Source organism: Protopterus annectens, chromosome 14.part0 (genome assembly GCF_019279795.1).
Source record: "Protopterus annectens isolate FY-2018-M chromosome 14.part0, PAN1.0, whole genome shotgun sequence".
Classification (NCBI taxonomy): domain Eukaryota; kingdom Metazoa; phylum Chordata; order Ceratodontiformes; family Protopteridae; genus Protopterus; species Protopterus annectens.
In genome coordinates this window covers 444,555,096-444,578,497 of record NC_056748.1, presented here as the reverse complement: position 1 = coordinate 444,578,497, position 23,402 = coordinate 444,555,096, and the positions used below count along the sequence as shown (strand labels likewise).

Here is a 23,402-nt window from a genome sequence, read left to right as displayed (position 1 = left end):
GTCTAGTGTGTGACTTCTAACTAAGGGAAGTGGAGGAGCCAAGCTGTCAATTTCAGGACTGATGGATGCAAATCCGGGATCAGGTCTAAGGTCCACGATCGTCCACTGCATGCTTTTTCAGGTAAAGGAACCATATCTGACGAGGCCAGCATCCATGGCGGTACTTCCTGATGTGGAAGTGGAGTCGATAGGGGTCGCAGCACGGCGCCCCCATCTCTTGAAAACCCCTGCTAACTGCGGTTTAGGAGAGACCATTAAGGAGAGAGAATTGTCCTGTAGCTAGCCCCCATTCACTCTCTCTCATGCTCTCTGCAAAGGGGATACGATCTGGGCCTGTAGGGATAAGTACAGCCCTCATCTCCAACACGTTGATGTGGAGAAGAGCTCGTCCGGAAGCCAGGATCCAGAGATCAGAAACTTACTTGGCCTGTAAGGTTCGGATCCCTCTCTCAGGAAAGAAAGACAGATCAAATCTTGAGTCTAGTCTCTTCTGCCTATAAACTTTATCGCTGAGAGGGCAGCAAGACAGACTTTGACCCTCAGGTGAGCCGTCTACTGCCAAACACTTGGTGAACACCCTGGGGGCTGTGGTGAGACCAACAATATTGGTCTCAGGTCCCCCCTCTTTGGCACTAAAAAGAACCTGGAGTAATTTCTGATCCGATTTGGTCTGTGGGTCCGGATTCTCTTGGGGGAGGGTGAGTATTTGAATGGGATGGGTGTAACCTCCGCAATCCCTCATGTCCGGTGGGAGGCTGAAGAGCTCCAAAATGACCCATCAATCAAAAGAAAAGGAAAGAAGATTTTGGAAGCCTCTCTAGAGCTAGGCTGCAGGCCAGGCCTGTGTCTAGCACAGCCTGTGCCCTGCGCCTCTACTCGCCCGCGCCTTGGATATGAGATATGATGGCCGAGTTAGCAATTGGCGTGGAGGATAGAGCCAACTGAGAGCACCGGACTGGGCTAGCTGCTCAGGTAGGTTACCGAGCAACTTCCAGATTGACCTCTGAAGCCTGGTGTAAAATGCCATAAAATTCAGGAGACCTAGGTAAAGGCCGCGCCGAGTCAGTCAGGTGCTTCGTACCCCTATCCACTCCCTAGACTCCTTATTAGGAGGACCTGCTGTGCAGATGCACCACCACCAGCATCTACAGCGCGCGCTTAGTAAGGAACGCCTTGAGCACTGATACTGTCCGCGAGGGGGGGGGGACATCCAGCAGCCTCCTCGTTTGAGGATCTCTAAGATGTCTGCAAAGGAGACATCATCACCTCCAGACGCGTCCAGTCTCCGGGGAGCCCATGATAGAGAGCGGAAGTCCCGCAGCGATCACGAGAGGGAGGCTCGGAAAACAGCTTGTCGGTCCGAAACATCACCGGGTCAACTCGGAGGGCAGAAAGCAATTTTGGAACTGAGGGGGGGGGAAAAAAAGTGGAGCACCCTGTCTATATCAGAATCGACATTCTCTCTCGACCCCGAGAGGAAACAGACGGGTTCGAGAACCTCTCCCTCGGCCCCATTCGACCGGCCGGGACTGGTGACCCGAAGCCCTTTTCTTGGCAGGGAGTAGGAGGCGGAAGACAAGGCTTCTTCAAGAGGTGACCCCTAAACAATAAACACAAAGAAACAATCAAACACAAACAGACATCTTAAAAAAATAGATTTCTTTTTTTTAAAGCCCGAAGGCCTAGGGCACTTGAGCTTATTAATATTTAAACAATTCTGACAAATTTAACAACACTAGAGATAATAAATATAAAAAAAAAGAGGTTTACAGAAACTGTGTAAACACAACCTTTAGGTGTAATAACCGGAACTTTAAAACACTAAAAAGTTCAGTTATACAGTTTTTTGAAAAGCCCCTGGATTAAAAGGGCGAAACAAACTCTACTCAATCACACACGGCTTTAATAACACAAAAAACTGACAGAAAAGTAGTTAATAAAAGTGAATACAAAGCACAAAACTGACAGAAAAGTAGTTAATAAAAGCTACTAACATCATATGACAAAGTCCCAAGTAATCTGATTTGGGGTGTCCCGTGACTGGTATGGATTTCCAGAAATATTAGAAGACTTAGTACAGACTATGTACAAGGACCCAATGACACCAGTATGAGCAGTACTCTGACTCACAGAGGGATTCTCAGTGGCAGAAGGTGTGTATCAGAGTTCATCTCTGAGCCCACTGCTCTTACTGTTGATGGGCTACATTAGCAAATAGGTTGGAAAAGACAGATCAACAAAGTTGCTGTATGCAGACAGTGTGGCATTACAAGCAGACTCTGAACAGGAGCTTCAGCAAATTATAGGGGAATGGAATGGAAAACTTAAGCCACATTGGATGAAACTGGGTGCAAACAAGACAGCTTTAATGCCAGCAAACTGGGAAAATCAGAAGAAGCCGAAAATTAAGACAGGATGGAAAACAGTGGAAAAAATTAAAAGATTCAAGTATCTGTGAGGGGTGGCTGAAGAGAAATTAATTCTGAAAGAGGAAGTCAAAGCTAGAATCAGAGGTGCTGCAGCAAACTGGGACAGTATGCCAGCGGAATTATGTGACAGACGAATGCCAAAGAAGTTGAAAAGTAAGGTATACAAGACAGTGGTACAAAAAGCATTTCTGGAAGACACAGAAACCTTGGCAATGAAGGCAAAACAGTTAAACCTAGAGGTGATAAGAGATGGCGTGTCAGAGATGGGTGTTAGGATACACACTATGGGACAGATGAAATGACAACATCACAGCAGAAGCCAAAGTAACCTTGATTGCGCAGAAAGTCAGGAGAATAGATCATGGTGGTTCAGGCACATGTGCAGGAAAGCAGAATACTGTACGGTGAGGAAGGTTTGGGGAGAGAGGAAGAAGGCAAGAGGAAACAAAGGTGTCCAGCCAAGAGATGGATGGAATGCATGAATGAAGGCATACAACAGTCAGGAATCAGTGTAAAAGCAGGTAGGACCAGTGGTACTGAATCGAGGCAGGTGGCAACAGTTAATGTGATGCCCCAACTCCATGTAGAAAAATGGGAAAGGGGAGGGGTCAATGATGACAATTATGATATTTAATAGTCCTCCAAGATCATATCTGAAAAGAGGCTCAGTGTTTAACATGTTAGCTCAGTTTACAGAAACTAGTCAAAACTACAATCACTAACAAGAACAGGTCTCATCTAATTGAGTAACACCAAAGTTAATTATGCATATATATTCTATTAATGGAGTGACAGTCCATTCCTGTACAGAAAAGCCATTTTTTCCAAGTATTAATTGTAAATGGTAATATAATTACTCCTAAAGATATGTCAAAGCTCTCCAAGACAGTCTACATATATACATGTGTTGTGCAGTAGCAACGACCTTAACTTTAATGCAAATGAACATGGCATCATGACACCGGGCAAAAAAGGTGTAAATTATAATTACAAAATAAATGGTCAAATCCTAAAAAAAAAAAAACACTATTATAAAATCTAGAGCTATGTTGGAAAATGTAAAGTTTGACCAATATACATTCACTGCCGTTAGAAAAGTAACCTCCGTACCCCATCTAATTTTAATCACCCCATGGGGATTACTTGCCATTTTATGTCCTACTGATTTGAGACATGGAATACAATGTTGTTTTGTGACTTTTGAATAATCAACCTGAACGAACTTGAAAAAGCACAATTCCTTACCAAGTACAGCAAAGGAATGGAAAGCATAAGCTGTTCAGAAACATTCAGGAACTGTCATTGTATACTGTTTTTTACAGGCTGCTAAGAGATCACCTCTATCTTATAGTGGTAGGGTGGGACAAAGCTACCAGCTGCCCTGGCTGCAATCAGTTAGAGAATACTATTACAACAAGCAATCTTGTAATGTATGTAAGCAGTTGCAATTACGTGATCTCAATTACTTATATAAAAGTTAGCAGGTCAATGCAGTGAAGACATGCTACACATGCACACAAAAGCTCTTTACTGTAGTCATACACTGAAATCTGCTTAAAGGGAAGAGGCTGTTTATTAAAAAGCAAGGGGAGTGTCGGTCACACAGTGTAGGAAACAGAGAGGTATTTGCTACACTATATGAATGAAAATGCTATCATGTGTAAGTGTAATTAGTGAATACAGTGTGTGCTCCTTGAGCCTGCATTTATTTTAGCCCTCAACTTTGGTTCAGGGTTGGGATGCCAGCTGGGGGCAGTGCCCACGGTTTCAACTGACCTAGCTATTCCTCTGCAGCACCTGGTACATAAAGCAATATCTGATCCAGCTCTACATGAAAGTTTATACCTGGAATTCACCTCTGAGGGAGGCATAGGTGCCTGACCAATAGAGCACGGGGGAGTGAGCCCCACCCCCACTTTTACAGCTGCACGACCTGTAAGGACTCATGCGTGCGTCGCATGTTATATAAACACTGAAAAGTGTGCGGAAAAAACTACCTGATCACATCAAGCCTGCTGGCAGATCATTCACGGTAAGGAGAGGTTTATTTATGTGTTCCCCCAAGGCTGTGTGCTCTGTTTAGTAGCTGGTGTGCTCCTCCATTATTTTACTGCATTCAGTAGCTGGTGTGCTCCTCCATTTATGTATGTTATGTAGTAGCTGGTGTGCTCCTCTGTTTATGTACGTTATGTAGTAGCTGGTATGCTCCTCCGTTCATTTTATGTAGTAGCTTGTGTGCTCCTTGTGTGTGTGTGTGTGTGTGTGTGTGTGTGTGTGTGTGTGTGTGTGTGTGTGTGTGTGTGTGTGTGTGCGTGCGTGCATGCGTGTGTGTGCGTGTGCGTGTGTGTGTGTGTGCGTGCATGTGTGTAAAATTTATTCAGGGAGTTTAGTCCATAGCTCTCAACTACTTTTGGTCTGTTCCTCATAAAATTTGTGGTTTTCTGGCAAATCAGTGAGAATGGAATTCACTAAATAATGATAGCCATTTAAGGTGCAGGAGTGGACTTTAGTGGCAATAAAGTATATAAAACAAAGAAATCAATTGCCTTGCAGGAAATCTCTTGTTGACTACTGGCGGAAAATAAGTATGCATTCAGTAGTGCTGAAACAGCATTCAAATAATAGTTGTATTCCAAATGCCATTTATTCATTAAAGTTTGCTAACTGGAGGTACTGGACTGTCCCAAAAGGACCCTTTTTAGCCACAGCCTGGGAATACAGAAGCACCGTGTAACAGCAGATTACAATAACAGCATTGCAAAACATACATAGAGAAAATGGTTACAAAATGCATGCACTGTTCTAAGCACCATGATACATTTAAGGAGAAAAAAAGCAAATGTGTGTTTTGCTGAATTAATTATTTTTCTATAATTGTGTGACATTACTACTATTAAAACATGCATGTTATGTGTTTTTTTAAACTTTTAAACGTACATTTCTTGTTCATCAAATTACTAAAAATGTACTATTTGTAATATTTAATACTTCATGTACATTAAAAAAAACAATATAAACAGAATAGTTCACGACAATAATAAAAATTTAATAAATACAAGCTTTCCCATATAAACACATTATCAAGTACTTAAAAACTCCAGCGTACACTCCTTATATAAAATAAAATAATTAATTAATTTAAATTAACTACATGATTTACTGATGCAGACAGGAGCCTGCATTCTCTATCCACACCACCACTTGTGATTCAGGGAGTTTAGTCCATAGGTCTAAACTGTCTAGACTTTCACAAAATACCTGGCTCATAATTTTGGTTTGTTCCTCTTAAAATTTGTGGTTTTCTGGCAAATCAGTGAGAATGGAATTCACTAAATAATGATAGGCCTTTAAGTTTCTGTTTTCTTATCTTTTTTGTAAACACATGGTAACACAACACACTATTTTAGCAACTTTCTAAGATTATACAAGCAATATTTAAAATGTGTCCCTGGTTTTGGGCCTTTGCCCCCCTCCCCCAAAACAATTTTGGCTTTTTCCAGATTTCTTTTGCTGTGAAATTGAGAGATTTATTCGAACATGTGTAATGGGCGTGCCTTCATTGAAGGTTGAATGTCGAGCTGGCACCTCGGTGTTCATGAAAAATCTACTGCCAATCATTAGCGGATCGGAGTTCCACTGTGGCGAGCCCTAAGTGGGAAAAGCCAAAAGACACAACAAGTTGTGTCAAGTGGATGGTGCAGTGGTAGTGTTGTCACCTCACAGGAAGAGGTTCTCTGGTTTGATTCTTGGCTGGGGTGCCTTCTGTGTGGCGTCTGTATGTCCTCCCTGTGTTTGGATGTCTGGAGCATTTCTCCCTGGGCCTCTGCTGAAAATTGGCTTTGTTTCAAGTTGGACTTTTCTGTTAAATAAATAAAAAAAATTACAAGGAGCTGAGAGCTTCAGGGGAAGAGAAGTTTAGTGCTGCTTATTCCAAGTCTGTTTGCGTTGTTAGTAGCACAGCAGGTAGTAGCCTTACTTTTAATGCAAAAGGCTGTGGTTTCTACTCCCCACAGTATGCAGATGGATCGCTGATACTGTACTGTGTTGTATTTTAAAGGGAGTGGATGCTGCAGTCCTGTGAATGTCCTCCTTTGGAGGAATTACCTAGTAACTATGAACTTGTTATCAGTTTGCAATCCATTCTTATTGCAATATTACTAGCTTATCATTTTTTAATGTAACATAGGCAAATTATTCTTCAAGGGCAACAGCCACTTTTTAAATGAAATATAAAGTTGTTTCCTAGCAGCAACCTCTTCATTAGTTACAGATGCCTTTAATGTGGAATTATTTAGATGATTTACTTCTGCAGAAATGTTGTATATTTACTGATATTGGTGGATTGTAATGGCAGAAGTTTGAGTGACATTTTATGGTTAACATTTTCTGAAATGGGTAGTTTTGTCATTATTGGTTCATGCATTTTGTTTCATTGCTTACTAGAAGACTGTTCAAAACTACAAATTTAAAAAACATTGTAACTGGTGCTGTATTATAAAAGGAATTTAATTTAATACAATCAGGAAGGTGAATCAAAGAAAGCATATATGTATGCATGGCCCTAAAAATGTGTTTGAAAACAGCCCAGAGGAAAGTGTGAAAGGCTCAAAATCATGGGCAAAATTTAAGCTTTACTCTTGTTACCAAAGCAATGGATGAAGGTAAAACAGTTCACACCAGATTACCTTGACCTGGCCAAGCTTTTTGACAAAATCCCCTACTCAGGTGTAGTACAAAAGATGAATAATGTAGGTGCAAACACTTGCATCACTAACTGGATTGCCAACTTGCTCACAGGATGCAGGAGATCAAAATAGGGCAAGAGACCAATCACCAATGGAGTCCCCAGGGTTCGGTACTGAGACTTTTTCTGTTTGGCATACACATCTTAAAAATAAAAGGAAATACCAAAGGGCTTTGGCCACCTAAGTTTGAGATGACTGCAAGCTAGGACCAGTTATTGAGTCCCCAAATGACTTATCCATTATGCAGAAAGATTTGTCCCAAATAATAACTGGTGTCAAAATCATGACAATGCCCTCTGAGAACTGACCCAATTGCTTGGCATTTGGGAACTTGTGTGTACAGTGACCTAACTTTTGACCAACATGTGCCCAGAGTCACAATAAAGCCTTTCTATACTGCACAGCTTATAAACAAATTAATTGTGACTAGATCTAGAGATGCTGTTATCCTCCTTTACAAAGTTCTCATTAGGTCAATCATTTTGTATAATGCCCACTTTGGCATGCATCTGTCCAGCCCCATGCAACAACTGGAATACCTTCAGAGATACCTTACTAAAAGGATACAAGTCCTAAACAACAGGTCTTGCATGGACCACCTCAAAGATTTATTAGTATACTCAGTATCCTACAGAGTGCTTAGAGGTGACATGTCTGGCATACAAAGCATCCTCCAACATAATACAGATGTACCTACCGAACATCAGCAAGTCAAATGGCATCAGAAATACTCAGTCCAGGTATATAAACTGAATGTTGTGGAGAGATGGATATATATCACAGAGGCTACCACTGTTCCAGAACAGACTATCCATAAAAATAAAACAAAGCTCATCTGTCTATATTCAAATGCAATGTGGATCTAAGGCTGGGTAATAGAAAATGTACTCCAGGATTGCCCCCCCATGCCACTAATGGATAGAGGCAGTTCCTAAATGCTGCATCCCCTACAAGGGTCCCCTCAAATTATCTATGGTATGATCACTGTTATTCTCACTAGGGCTAATATACAATTATCAGCTATGAAATAGGTAAGACCAATCAGAAAATGTTAGCCAATTCTCTTTTGGTGCTTGAATTAAGCTTAAAACGTCCTTCAAGTGAACCTATATAGTGGTAGTAAATAGTTATAAAAAAATTGTCCTTTTTAGATCACTAAGTGCCCCTCACCCTCTGCCTTCCCAGTCTTCAACAGCTTCCGGCACCTATGGAGGGAGGTAACACAACACTACGGAACCTAATAGTAAAAATAAATATCTGAAATATGAACAGTGACATACACTGTTCAACATTTTCCATGAACAGGGAATAAGCTTGCCAATAAATCAGAAGCAAGTAATAAGCTTCATTAAAAATATTTTTGTTCTTTATGTGGGAGGTAGAAAATATTAACATATACTCAGCAATCACACTTCCTGTAGGTCAGTAAGTTACTAGGAAATCAAACCCATTAGTACTGCAGCTTGCAGAGTTACAGCACCTTATCAAATTGACAGTTACTTACGTGTGATGAGTTACGGTATGTCAGATATGCAGGCAAAGATAGGATCTTTCCCTCTTGAGCATTACTGTCATTGAGAACTGCTGTATAGTATGTCACAAAGGATGAACCAGCTGAAACAAAAATATTATTAATTATACTACTGCTTAAAATGTTTATTAATAAATTAAATATTTTATTTAAATATATGTTTCATCTAAAATTACAGTTTTAAGTCATTTCTAACATTACCAGGAATCAAATCTAGACAAAAACCTTGGTTACATGGAATAACCATCTTAAAAAGGGGGACCTTTTGCAGAATATGTCAAAAACTACATATCTTTAGTGCTATTTAATTACATAAAATGAAAATGAGGTAGCAGAGCTATGGTCATACAAAAAAAAAAACAAGGAGAAAAATAATCCCAGGTATCTGTAAAAGAACTGCACCAGAGGTGTTATGAGAAACAGTCAAAAGGGACTGTTTCTGTGATCACAGAAAATGCATCTGAGAGATGTGTCAGCCGCAATGATGAAAGACCTCATTATCTGCTAATCGGCATCTCTTTGAATCACCTTTAATTACTGCAGTACAAATCAGCACTTTCCTGCAGTAGACACCAATGGTGGACCACCCATTAGTGACACAGTCACCTTCCCCAATTCACTTTTCCACACACATATATGCATGGACAAGCGAGCCCACATATACACCTACAAACATATCTCTTACCCGTCCATGAGTTGAAAAAATATCTCAGTGTTGCTTCTTATTTTTAATCCCTGCCCTTGTAAATCACAGATTCTTACAGTAAAGTCAGTAACAACAGACATTAAAGTTGCATTCTTCTTATTGCTTGTAAAGTGCACCATGATACTACACATCTTGCTCTACAAAATGTTTGCTCCCAAGTAATAGTTTAAGACTGTCCCTGATTTTATTTACCTGATGTTGCCTCTTATACATGTGCTATCCCTCTTTAACTCACAGATTGTTTCACTCAGTGAATAATGACAGACACTAGAGTTTCATACTTCTTATAGGGTATAAAATGCAGTGAAACACAAACCCTCTTCAGTTAGCATAGAGGGTTAAGGCTCTGGTTTGTGCTCATGTTGGTATTAAGGGTGGAAGGTTCAAAAAGCCTGCCTTTTTTTCTTTACTTTAACCATTTGTTATATAGAGAATTAAAGTAATATATCAAGACTATCCCTGTTGTTTAGTGCCAGCACAGTGAACACACTGCTAAGTAGCTGGACATATAAAGAGAATACAGGGCTTGAATTCCCTTCTCATTTTTTTTTTTTACTTTAACTTCTCCCCCCCTCCAAGACTTATGGCACAATACAAATAGCATCCCTGGTTTTTGGTGCTCCTCCAATGTTGAAGAATTTTATTTATTTAACATTTGTTTACCGGGAAAGTCAGACTTAGAAAGAAGCCAATTTTCAGTGGAGGCCCGGAGAAAAACGCTCCAGACGCATGTCTTTATATTGCGCATTAGTCTAAGGGGTGTGGATCTATGACAGCCCCCCAACACACATATTCATGCATATGCATATACACACACACACCCACACCCCTGCCTGATCATATTCTGAACACACACACACACACACACACACACACACACACACACACACACACACACACACACAACCTTGCCACTAAACTCCCCAGCACTTACCTCTAATGCAATCTTATCCACTGAAAACAATGAATGAATGAAAGCTTTTGGCGATGTTCATTAACACAGCCTGTCAAGGTAACTTAAGCGGCCTTACCATATGCTTTTCTTTAGGGACAGCATATGGCTAATTAAGTCATATGTACCTGCAGTAGGCCACAGAGACAGTTCACCATTGTGCTGCACCTCTTCCTGATACAGTAGTGTGGTAGGGTTTTCTCTGAATTAGAAATGGTTACCATGAGAGAGAAAATGTGTATTTCCCTTCACTGTTAGATTTACTGAATTCCATCCAATATAAGTTGCCCATGTGAAACTACCTGTATGATACTGCATTCAACAGAGCCTAAGCTACAAACAACTGTTATACGAGTACTTCGTATATCAGCTGAACCAAAAATTGATCCTATCAAGAGGAGGGATGCCTGAAATAGTTCATTTTTTTCAGATCTCGAGCTAGCTTAAGCCACCACAGCCACCACCTTATTATTTAAATTACTGGAATTCAATGATGAGGTAATGCACTAATTCCCTACTGATTGACTTCAGCACCCATTCTGAGACTTGCACAAAGTACCCTAGGGGCATGCCCAACCTCATAATCCTTAATTCTTGACCACCAACTACACAATGAAAGTATACAAGAAACCAATTAGAAAAGAAAAATGAAAACAAAAATACAGTAGGGATCCATGGCCTTAAACTGACACGTAACCTGTCATCTCCCAACTGAAAATGTCAGCTATCATGATATTCAAAAAAACTAAATTCCTGATGTTTTTTTTTTGTTTTGTTTTGTTTTTTTGGAGAGGGTAAGCCCACCTTCATCCGCACACTCCTGCATTTATTATTCATGCCTGGCTCAGCTGCATATCTATTATGTAGTCCTCGCACATGCTGTTTTGAGGAGATGCCATTCTTCTTCAGCTCCACCTATTTCCTCTTCTACTTGAGGTGCTAGATCCCAGAGTAATTCCTTAAACTGTTGTCCTTTCAATCCACTAAACTTCCTGGTTTTTAGTCTGGCTTCTTTTGACTGTAGAGACTTTTCTGACCACTGCTTACAGCTGATTGTGGCAACCAGTGGTTTATGCCATAGGCCAACTTTTTCACTGGGGATGACTTTGCAATCACTGATTCTACCTCAATGCCCTTCCTTTACTAGGAGGAAGTATACCTGAGTTGCATGTTGGCCACTCTTCTCATAGGCACATAGGTTCATAGGCTCATAGGTTAGTACTAGGCTAACTGCCCTTATGGGCCATTTTAAGCCTAGCCAATTACCCCATGTCAGAATCAAACCCTGCACCGTGTGTTTCTAAGGTAAGCACTTTAACCATTACACAAACCTCCCACCCACATCAGATTCTATGTGATCTTGTGACTGTCTCTCTGAACCATGCATTGGCTACTATCAAGACACTTAGCAGAAAGAAGTCTAGAATGGCCTCTCCTTCTTTATTCCTCTGCCCCACTCATGTGGACCCAAGCAGTCCTCATATCCTGTTCTGCCTCTCCTGATATGTGCATTCAAGTCACATATAACATATGTAATGGCTTACAGTTTATAGATCACTGAATTTATGTTCCTTAAAATTTCAAATAAAAAATCCTCCCACTTGATTTTATGCTATGATAAAAATGTTAAAGCAAGCCATTGAAAAGAAAATAATAACAGGGTAGAAAATGTGATTAATTGTAACCATATTCAAAATAGCACATCTAGATATACATCTATATGGGTCTACTTCTCTTGTTTAAACAAGAGAAGATCAAGGCGTACTTTAATGAAAGTGCACTTAACCAAAAGTGCACTTTCGCGAAACTCACTTTACCGATCTCGGACTGTATTCTCGCACGTAGTATAAAAAAGTAGCAAGGGTCCAGTCCGGCAAACAAAAACACATTTTAGCAGGGAGGTAAGCCCCCCTGCAGCCCCCACACCCCTGCTACTTATATATACTAAACCTGAGATTGCACTACAGTGGGGAAAGGTATATTTCTTTGTCCCCACTGTACTGTGAGTTTCGAGAAAGTGCACTTTTGCTAAATTGGGTCTCGATCTTCGCTTATTCAAACAAGTGTAATTTCGAACAAGAGAAGTAGACCCATATAGACACACACACATATATATATATATATATATATATATATATATATACACACACACACACACACACACACACACACACACACACACAGACATCCATACACCTACAAACTGTCTCTTCTCACGTATATATTAAGAGAAAAACAGATGCATGAAACACTACAGTGCTCTGGAGTTATTATACATCAAAGACAAAAAAACTCCAGCACTCCAAAAACAAAGTTTTAAGTGTAATTCCTTTAATTCCTTGAATATCTCAAACTCCTTTCTAATCTATTTGAATGCTGATGAAATGTGACATCCATTTTATGGGTAAAATATAATTCTTTATTGTTGACCGTCTGGATGTCAATGTCACAAAGCTTATTGATGGCACCATGGCTACTACACTTTATTTGAAACCCTTCATGAAGAATTCCTTACTTATGGTTGATAGTTGCCATGCTAGACATACAGTTCTAAATATTCTGAAAGCCCAATTCCTGAGGCTCAAACGTATCTGTAGTGATGATAATTACTTTCAACTTGAAAAAGATAAAATAGTAGAGAAGTTTAAACTAAGGAGTTAAAGAAACCTTAGTTAAACAAGCTGGTGTAGCAGTCAGTCAAGTTACAAGAGAGAACCTTTTGAATTCAGGCCATGAAATGGACAGTGCAAGTAGGAATCCTGGCAATATCAGGTTTATTACTACCTATGGCAGTGATAGTTTTAAGATCAGGGAAGTCCTGAATAGGTTTTGGTGCATTCTTAAGATGGATCATTTTTTTACCCAATTTTTGGGTGATTACTGTGAATTTAGTTACTGGAGAGGCAGGAATATACAGGAACATTTGTCATGGTTTAAAAGATGGAGATTAATAAACAGGATTTAGATGGCAATATGCCATTGGGGAGTGCCACAAGTGGTAAATGTGTTTACTGTAAGGTGGCATCTTGCACCTAACCAGGCATATCCAACAACTGGAACACCCACAGTGGTTCCTCACTAAAAGAATACAGGGCGTAAGTAATATGTCCTATGCAGACTGCCTCAAGGCCCTATCCCTGTATTCTGTTGCCTATAGGCTTTTGAGGGGAGATCTATGCCTGGCATACAGGGCATTGTCAGAACCCACTCTGATGGACCTCCTGCATATCCACAAAACAAACAGTAGGGGCAAGGGTTTCACTAATTCTTATAAACATATGTTGTTACACCGTAAAGAGAAAATATGGATAGTAAATCTTGGGGCTATATATAAAGCCAGGTTTGAATGAACACTGGTAATTAGTTTTTTATATAATACTATTCCTAATATCATGACGTACATGGGCATATATTAAGAAATAAGAATTTTTTATATGTACATGTGTATGCATGCACATGCTTATGAATATATGTGTAAGTATGTTCATGTATTTACACACACATGCATGTGTACATAAATATGTGTATATTTGAATGTATATATATATATATATATATATATATATATATATATATATATATATATATATATATTTGTATTTTTTAATTATGTGCAGTAATTTGTGAGTTGGAAAAGTATTTATAGTATGAATTTTGATCCACTTGTACTTGATGATTATGTATTCATACAGGTATGGAAGTATTTAAGCATGTATTTTGACTATCCGTTTGGAATTGGTGCAACTCTTGAAATAGGGGCATGTCTCTTTAAATGGAATTTATTTACATGAACAGGAAATTGCATGCCTTTGCACTGATGACACTTTTTTTTGCGAAACCTGTTTGTGCTGGTCATGCTGGCTGGAGGCTATTTCCACCATTTTACCTGTTTATTTTTTTTTTTTTCCAAGATAGTCAATGAATTAAAGGAATTATACTTGAAACTTTGTTTTTGGAGTGCTAGAGGTTTTTGTCTTTCATATATCTCACACACATACACACACAAACATACACACACAGTCATGCACCTACAAACCCTCTCTCTCTCTAGCATTTGAAATACTTTTAAAAACTTTATTTACAAGCATCCTGCTCTTACAAGTTGACCCTTTACTTCCTTTTTGTGTAATGGTATCTTTTATTGAAGAAACAAAACCAGATAAAATGTGGACTTGGAAAGAAGGAAATGTAGGTTATTAGTGCAATGGTTTAGAGGCAAAGAAAGCCATGTGCTGTACCATCACTGAGAGTGACACACTGGAATATGATGATTTGTTACTTAGAGTATGAGAAACCGCACTGATACAAAACTACAGGAAAATTCCTTTTTTAATGTACAATACTAATTAAATCTAACAAAAATACCTATTTTGTCTGATATCTACTAAGTGTTAGTTTATTTATTTGACATTTGTTAACTGGGTAGTCCGACTGGGCAATAGCCCTTTTTCAGCAGAGGCCCGAGGAGAAACGCTCCAAATAGTAAAAATAACAAAGGTAATCATAATGCAGAGTTTATAACTAAACTAAACATATACAGTTAAAATATGTCTAAGAGTATGATGAAACAATATTCTAGAAATGGTCAATAGATTGAAGATAATAGAGTACAGAGTTACATACAGTATTAAGAATACTAAAATTGGTGACAAGTTTGCAAAACAGAAAGAAAAAATAATAAATGTAGAATATAAACAGGAGCCAATACCAAGGCAAAAGCCCATTTCCAAGACTACAGCTCTGGAAGTTCTCAGAACTACTGCCTATTAGTAGCTTTTTTAGAAGCAGAGGCAGAAAGGGGGAGAAATGGTTGCTACAGTAGTATTACAGGAGGGAAGGTAATTTAAAAATCTGTTTTGGACTCATACTAAACATTTTAACAAAGGATATAAGCATAGACATCTCAGTCTAAGCAAAATTCTAATTTGAAATTCATCAGCATTTTTTACTCTCTTTTTTGGAATTGTTTACAAGGAAATTATAAACTATGCCTTTCATTTTCATGATAGACTTTAGAAAATTTGTAAAAAAGTGTTGAGAGGTGACATACATTAAAAAGCTGACTGGAAACATATATTTTAAGACTGTACTTTACGGTCTGATTTTTGGAAAGCTGTCCTATCATCTGCACAGTTGTCACTGTCACACAAATTTATATTATCACATTTTCCTGTGCTATATAATGCACTGAGTCCTCTAGGGTTTGTAAGTACAAATATCCTCTTCCCCAGTATACTTTAGCAACAGTCAGCAGAGTTATTACAACAAATTGGTAAAAAAGACTATATTTACCTCAATTTCAGAATTCACTGGCTTAACCATACCTATATGCAACAAACTGACTGACTGGTTAATTTATTATTTCAATCTCTAGGTGTTACAAAATATCACTCAACAGTCATACAATAACACACAGCTACACTGTAAAAATATCAATCTGTGGCTCAACATCTCTTAAACTAAAACTGTGTGTGCAATGTTAAGCAAAACTTTGCAACTCTTATGTATGACTTAATTCATTCGCCTCTTCACCATTAAGTCTTAAAGTGCCTTGTTTTACAGCACTTACAATGTTAGCCAAATCCCAATTTGTAGACTTATCTAATTAAGTAAATAGCACTTTCCATAAACCTTCATAATTCCCCCCCCCCCCAAACGCTTGGCAACCTAAACATACAACTTTTAGTAGAGTGCTCACCAAAAGCTCTCTTTACACCTTATAATCCAATACAACAAGCTTTAGATTCATCTTAATATTATTTTCACATCTGCATAGTTGCAGCATATAGTGACGTGCATTTTCTATGTAGGATGTTACTTTAATTTAAAATGTACATTTCAGGTTTATTTTTAACATTTCCTTTGATGGATGACAGATAAATATTCAAAATTAACAATGACTATTTTTCAGAGGATAAATTAAAACATTTGCTATTCCTTATATAGTCTTTATCTCTGTTTCCCCTTTCTTTTATATCATTGTGATCAAGTATATATGAACTGTTTACTGTAATGTTTTTAAATTATTTATTCATATAAGTAAGCCCATTCTTGTTCAGTGTCTTTTGAGTCATGCTATTTTTCAATGAATCATACATACATTCTTGTGGCAATTCCATTTTTCCTCCTACGTCAACTCTCCTTCTGACATTTTATCACCTTTATTCAGTTAGTTAAAACTGACATTTCCTTTAGGGCTTGATCCCCTATTAAAAAAAATATATTCCCCCAAGATAAAATTCAGGGAAGCATTCTGAACAGCTAAAGGGATGTCAAAAAAGCCTGTACACATTCAGCAGATGTCAATTATAGTTTGCATGCCCTCATACTTCTGCTGTGCAAGTTATAAGACTACAAATGTTACATCTGATTGCTGTCATTAATGGTATAATACTATACTATTTTGCCTAGACATTATAGTGCATAGCGATTTCCAAGATGGCTGCACACTGAGTAACAGCTCAACTCTAGCTCTCCCAGTGTGAAAACAGAAACTCAACAGAGAAGGCCAGTAGACTTTTGTATATATGGCTAAATTTCAGTAACTGCTGGTAAGTGTACTGCCTGGATGCCAGGAAAAAAGAAATACAGAGGACCTGGAAAAAAATAAATTACAGAAAGTGACAAAACACTGACTGGGGAAAGTTCTGTTCTGCAGGTGTTCAGCAAAAAGCAATGCAACCTCCAGACACGACCTTCCAGTAACGTACAGGAAGATAACAAGACAACTGCACACAGACTTGGTTAAATAAATGAAACACTGATCAACACAAACAACAAAAGGCTGGAAGAAGCTTTTAACAGATACTCAGATGAAGTGATAAAGCTACAAAAAGAAAAAAAACAGGCTGAAATGAAGAAAAGGCTGGCTGAACATGAAACTGCCCAGGAATAGATGTTTCAAAAATAAAAGTATTAGAGGACAGAGCACGTAGGGAAAAAACTGAGATTTTCAGCTGTACCAGTGAAGCCTGAAGTAACAGACTGCACAAATAAGCAACTGGACTGGTATTCCGCAGCAGGAGATGTTAGCTGAATGGGCACATCATGTGTATGCTCCAAACCTGGCTATGATAAAGCAGCCTAGACCTTTAATAGTAAAGATGCAATCCTACCAGCAGAAGGAGTTGATTCTGACAAAACTGTGGCAGAAGGACAAAATACAAAAAGTGGAAGACAGTAAAGTGTTTATGGAGAATGACTACTCGTTGTACACCGGCTATAAGAGGAGTAAATTAATTCCACTATTCAGAGAATGTCGAGATGTAGGTGTGAGATTCAAAATTGATGCACCCAGCTGTCTTCAAGGTAATCTTCCCTTGAGAGACAAAATCATTTTTTGATGAAGTACATGCTAAGGAGGAAATACAAAAGTTTGTCCAATGAAAAGTGAGTTGTGAAACAGAAGGAGACTCTGTTTCTTGTTCTTCTGAGAGACTGCACCTGTGAAACCTTTTCCACTGTTTCAACAGAAATGTTGTAGAGAAAGAAGGAAGGGAGCACAAGAGCTAACTAGAAGAATCAAGAGTACATTGAAAATAAAGCACAGACAGGATTTGGGAGATGGAGATGAACAGTAATAAAACCACTAATTTAATGTGGGATTACAATGCAATAATTACATTTGGGAAATATGACAGAACAAGAAAATCTGGAAATATTGGACTTTTTCAGAATTTGTTGGACTTGTGGGGGAAGTACATTCCCTACTTCATGTCATTAATGTTTGGAAAAATGCTTTGAGGAGGGGAAGAGTGAGGAGAACGTTAACTGTAACTAAACAAAACGTAACGGTGCTATTTTTGTAGTGTATGGTTTTCTTTGTATGCTATGAAGTACAATTTTCTCTGTTATTTTTAAATGTAATGGGGACTGTAAATAGTTGCTGCTGCTGTACTTTTTTCTTTTCTTTCTCCTTTACCTCTTTCTTCTTGTTCAGTTTAAAGAAATGTAGGCAATGCAATGTAAAAAAAAAAAAAAAAAACCTGGTTAAAAAAGCATGACAAATTAGTGTCGCTTTTTCTCATTCTTGCATGTGAGAAAGACTGGGTTAAGGACCTTAGATTTATGTAGTAACAAATTTTAAGAGAAAGCAAATGAATGAAAAAAAAAGAGTATTGAATATTATGAGACTTTTTTCCTAGCAGATGAATGTATGCTTAGTAGCAATTCTGTATCTGGCCCTCACATCTCCATGGAAAATCTGATAAAAAGAAATTGTCTGATTCTCATGACCCAATGGAGACAATATGATAAAGAGAAAATTGTTACAGTCTTATGGAGAGTGACTAGCTGGGGAACAAACATGAAGAAAAGAGAAACTGGAAAGGAGATAATGTTCTCTGAAAGCATTCAGGGGTTTTCCCAGCTGGTAGAGCTATAAAGATAAGACAAAAACAGTTGGCACTTAGTAGACGCACAGACTGCACCACACATCTTAGCATGGATAACCTTTCATTTAGGTTAACTTAAGTTTGTGAGTGTGGCTGCCAGTTTGGGACATTTGTTCCTACTGGGAAGGTAAAACTTCAATATCTAAAGATATACATAGTTTTGTGTGTTACTATTAAATTAACAGGTTTAGGGGTATGTTGGCAATTTGCTTGTTTTTATTTTCTTTTGAGGGCTTTCAATAAAACAAAAAGTTGTGTTTTGTAGGATGTGACATAGGCTCAGATGGGGGTTCAGGCGCGTAGGCAGCAATACATTTCCCTGTGGTACATTTGACTGGGGACATATGGCTGAAGTGATATTCAGCTGCAGAGAAATATGGCTGTTTGCAAATTCCCTGTGGGCAAAGAGAAGCATACACTGCCATACCCACAGCTTTAATAACCAAATGCACAAGGGGGAAACCATGTCCATGGTCCCCAGGAGAACATAAGACAGCAGGTAATACGGCAGGCTGGCCAGAGGGCATGTCAGTGGCAGTAAAACTGAAGTGCACAATGGACAGTGCCTTTATAACTGGAGTGTGTGGACCACTACCCCCTTCACATAGTCTAGGGGACATTACCTAAAACGCATACTGGAGCATAAATGTAACTACAGTAGCCTGCAAAATTTCCTCCATGCTGTAACACACTTATACATGTTGTAGTTATATAAGTATGTACTGTACATGGAGCACAACACTCATTACTTCTTCTGCTGCCATGCATTTGGCTATTAAAGCTATGAGCATGGCAGTGTGTGATTCTCTTTGCCCACAGGTAATTTGGAAACAGCCATATTTCTCTGCAGCTGAATGTCACTTCAGCCATGTGTCCCCAGTCAAATGTACCACAGGGAAATGACTTGCTGCCTAGGTGCCTGAACCCCTCAGATGGATATGACAAGAAACAACTATACACAAATTCAATCTGCCAGTGTATGCATGTAACACAAAAGCTGGAATTAGACATTTTACAAAAAAGGTGCTATACATAAAAGGTGGGAATGATAACTTTTTAATACGGTGATGCTTTCTGTAATGTTTTTAAATCTCAATGGTCTCACAGATAAATGCAAAAAAGAAAGAATAGTGAGCTATAATAAAATGTACAATGCAAACAGCTATGTTACAGGAGAAACAATTGGAAAGAACTGAACATATGCATTTGATAAAGAAAGGTTTTCAGGATAGTTATTCAGAGGAATAACTGAGACAAAGGAAAAGAGTAGTACTTACATTAATTGCAAGAGGAGCTCTAACAGTGATAGAAGAAGATAAAAAAGATAACGGCAAATTTGTAGTGATAAGGGGCTACAGGTAAGGGTGGAGGATTACACTGGCATGTATTTATATTCTACTCAAAATGCTATAATGGAGCTTAAGAAAATTCTGGGAGAAATAATCAGATGTTCTTCGTGTTTCACTATTGCAGTCCTGACAGTTGGGATTTCCTGTCATGTAAGCCCTCGGTTGGCCTGCTAGAGAAACGTCTTTTCCCTCCCAGGCTGGTGGATGCCTCATCTATATGCTCTGGTATAAAGGGAGCCAACCTGCATCATCACTTCAGTCTTTTCATGCCGTCGCAGCCAGAAGCAGATCTCAAGTGTGTTGGTCGGTCTGCACCAGAGAGACGTTGTCGTCAGAAAGATATGTTCTCCACTGGTGACTCCTTTCTTTCTTCCTTCTTTGACTCATGTCAGATAAAGTGATTGTCTCTGCTGTGGTAAACAAATTCCACACAGAGACTTCTATACATTTTGTGTAACTTTCTTAGGCCCAGACCATGACATCCCTAACTCTTGTTTCTGTGCTAGGTTTAAATCTAGAACTATCAGATGTAGAGCACAGCTTTTAGCTCATTATATGAGACAGGAATCTGTGCAATGATGTTACTATGGCATCCAATGGTCATCCTAAGCACAAAAAAGATAAGAAACAAAAGCCTATGTTCCATGGATGACACTCACCCTCTGACTCGCCTACTAGACTTGTGATTGTTGAAGAAGGTGAGGTGCTTTCAAAGCCCCCCTTGTCCTTTTATTCAGCGATCCAGGCCTCTGTCAAGATCCATTTTGAGTCAGACATGCCTTTGGTCCCTTCGATTTCTACAGCACATATCTTCAGCTCACTGGTTGGGTCTAAGACTGCTTAGCAGGCCATGGCCCCTGATGTGTGACTGCTAACTAAAGACTCTCCATGGCCTAGGCCCATTCTGGTGCATCTTCAGTCTAAAGAGTCAGGCATCAGGGCATCAGATGCTCCTAGGCCCAAGGCCAAACCCACGTCAATGAAAGGCATTGTGGCAGGGCCTTCACCTAGGCCTATGGATTCCCAGTTTCAGTGACTCCCAACAAAATTTAATTAAATTGGCTGAAGACCTCATTAACATTGTAAGGTCCACAAAGACTTCAGGGGATATTACCCCATGGAAAAGTAAGAGAGACACCCCACCTGAATACCTCCCTGATCCACTGCACTCAGAAGAAGAGTCTGATTTGGAGGACTCTGCATCTGAAGGCCCTGCTTACACCTCATATAAGGAATCCGATTCAGAGGAAAATATACCCTCTGCCTCTCCTTCTTAAGACCTCACATTTGAAGAGACTCTTCATACTATGAGACAACATATTCAGTGGTAAGCACAAGAATACCCACAGTCCAAAAAAGTGAGTCAGGGAGTTCTTATACTTCCCTGAGCACAAACTCCCATTCTGGAAATAGTGGAAATTGTTTTTCAGTATGCTTCCTTAAATCCTGACTTGCTCCTTCTTGCACCCAGAAAGCCTGACTGCTTCTACAGGTTATAGGACTCACACAAATATCTGATCAAAAAAACAACTGTTGACCCTGAAGTGGTCACTCCAGGCCCTAAGGGGTCTAATCACCAGTATTTCTAGGAACCCCTTGCTATTGACAAAGAAAGTATGTTTTTTGATAGATTTGGAAAGAAAGTGTACATATCAGCCACCCTTACTCTGAGGGCTCTCAAATGTCAATTCCATATGATCAAATACCAACAAACCATTCTGGACAAACTAAAACAACAAAACAAAAGCTCTCAGGTCTAGAAGATAAAAACCTTTCTAAGAAACTTTTATATATGTGCCATTCCAGTTTTCAAGTGGATCAACTTTCCCTACACTATGGGTATGAAGCCATTGACGTCTCCTGCAGAGCAACTGTCACTGGCACAGTGATAAGGAGACACTCTTGGGTTAGGCAGCAGCCCCTCCCTGACCAGGTGATAGCATAAGGGATCCGAATTGGATAATGTGTACATTGGATGTGACTGCCCTTTACACTAACATTCCCCACTGGGGTGGCTTGGAGGCGATTCAATATTGGTTAGATAAGGCAAATTTATATTCACCAGGTTTAAACACATTACTTGTTTACTTAACTGAACATGTTTTAACCAAAAACATGTTTTATTTCCACGGTAAATGTTAATGGCAGATGAAGGGGACTGCCATGGGAGCCTCCTTTGCTCCGATTTATGCTGACCTCTTTATGGGATTTGTTGAGGAACAACTCATATATGATGCTAGTCACAATTTGTACCTTGATGAAATTGATATTTGGAGGCATTATTTGGATGATTGCTGGATGGTGTGGAGGGGTGATGATGTTTACGTACATGAATTTGTACAGTACCTCAATGAGAACAAGTGGAGGATCCAGTTCACGTTGAATTTTCATATTGATCAAATTATGTTTTTGGATGTAACAATTACTAGGGAAGTAGATCATACTTTGAGGACTGAGGTCTTCCAGAAACATCCCCAGTATAACACACTACTTCATGCCACCAGCCATCACCCGTGATATATCATCCGTGATATTCCCAAGTCCCAATTTCTCAGGATCAGACGCATCTGTTCTTCTGATAACTTACATGATCGATACCAACAAGACTTGATAGAGAGGTTTCTCAATAGGGGATATGATATCAATAACATCAGTATGGCTAGTCATTTCGCATATCAACAACCTAGATCAAATTTGTTAAAGTACAAACATCACCAAATGAATTATCAACAGGGGCCCATATGTCTTGGAACTACTTTTTGGTATAATATTAACATCCTTAGAAGGATTATTGACCAACATTGGGACATACTTTTGTCACACCATAAATTATCTGAGTTTTTATCGCCCAAATGCTTATATTCTTACCAACGGGGTCCTATTTTGGGCACTTATTTTGATCATTATAAACACAGGATTGCATCCAATACACATCAAGTCTCATTGTTTGAGGATAAATTGGCTGGGTGCATACCCTGTGGTCATTGTTCTGCATGTAGTCATGTATTGAAGAATAAACAATTTACCAGTGAAAATACATCTAAGGTTTATGATATTCGGTGTTTTGGTAACTGTAGCACTGATTGGGTCAAATATTTAGCCACTTGCTCTTGTTCCACTTTTTATGTGGGGCAGACCTCCAGGTCACTTAGGATCCGGATATCCGAACATCTTAGTGACATTAGGAATACAATAATGTCTAATTCTTTATATAAACATAATGTGACTCATACCACTGCTCAGTTTAAATTCATTATAATCGATCGGGTTATAGGCAATAGGCTGAACAAGACAGGT

At 39.0% G+C, this 23,402-nt stretch overlaps 1 protein-coding gene across 1 annotated transcript in view; it reads right to left on the bottom strand.

The window, feature by feature from the left end:
* The window catches only part of EVC2 (EvC ciliary complex subunit 2), a 1,983,677-nt gene that overhangs the window by 1,431,609 nt on the left and 528,666 nt on the right, over window positions 1-23,402 (bottom strand). The window contains exon 6 of the mRNA XM_044056208.1: window positions 8,679-8,788. Within this exon, the coding sequence (XP_043912143.1) occupies window positions 8,679-8,788 (110 nt within the window). The remainder of the gene's footprint in view (window positions 1-8,678; window positions 8,789-23,402) is intronic.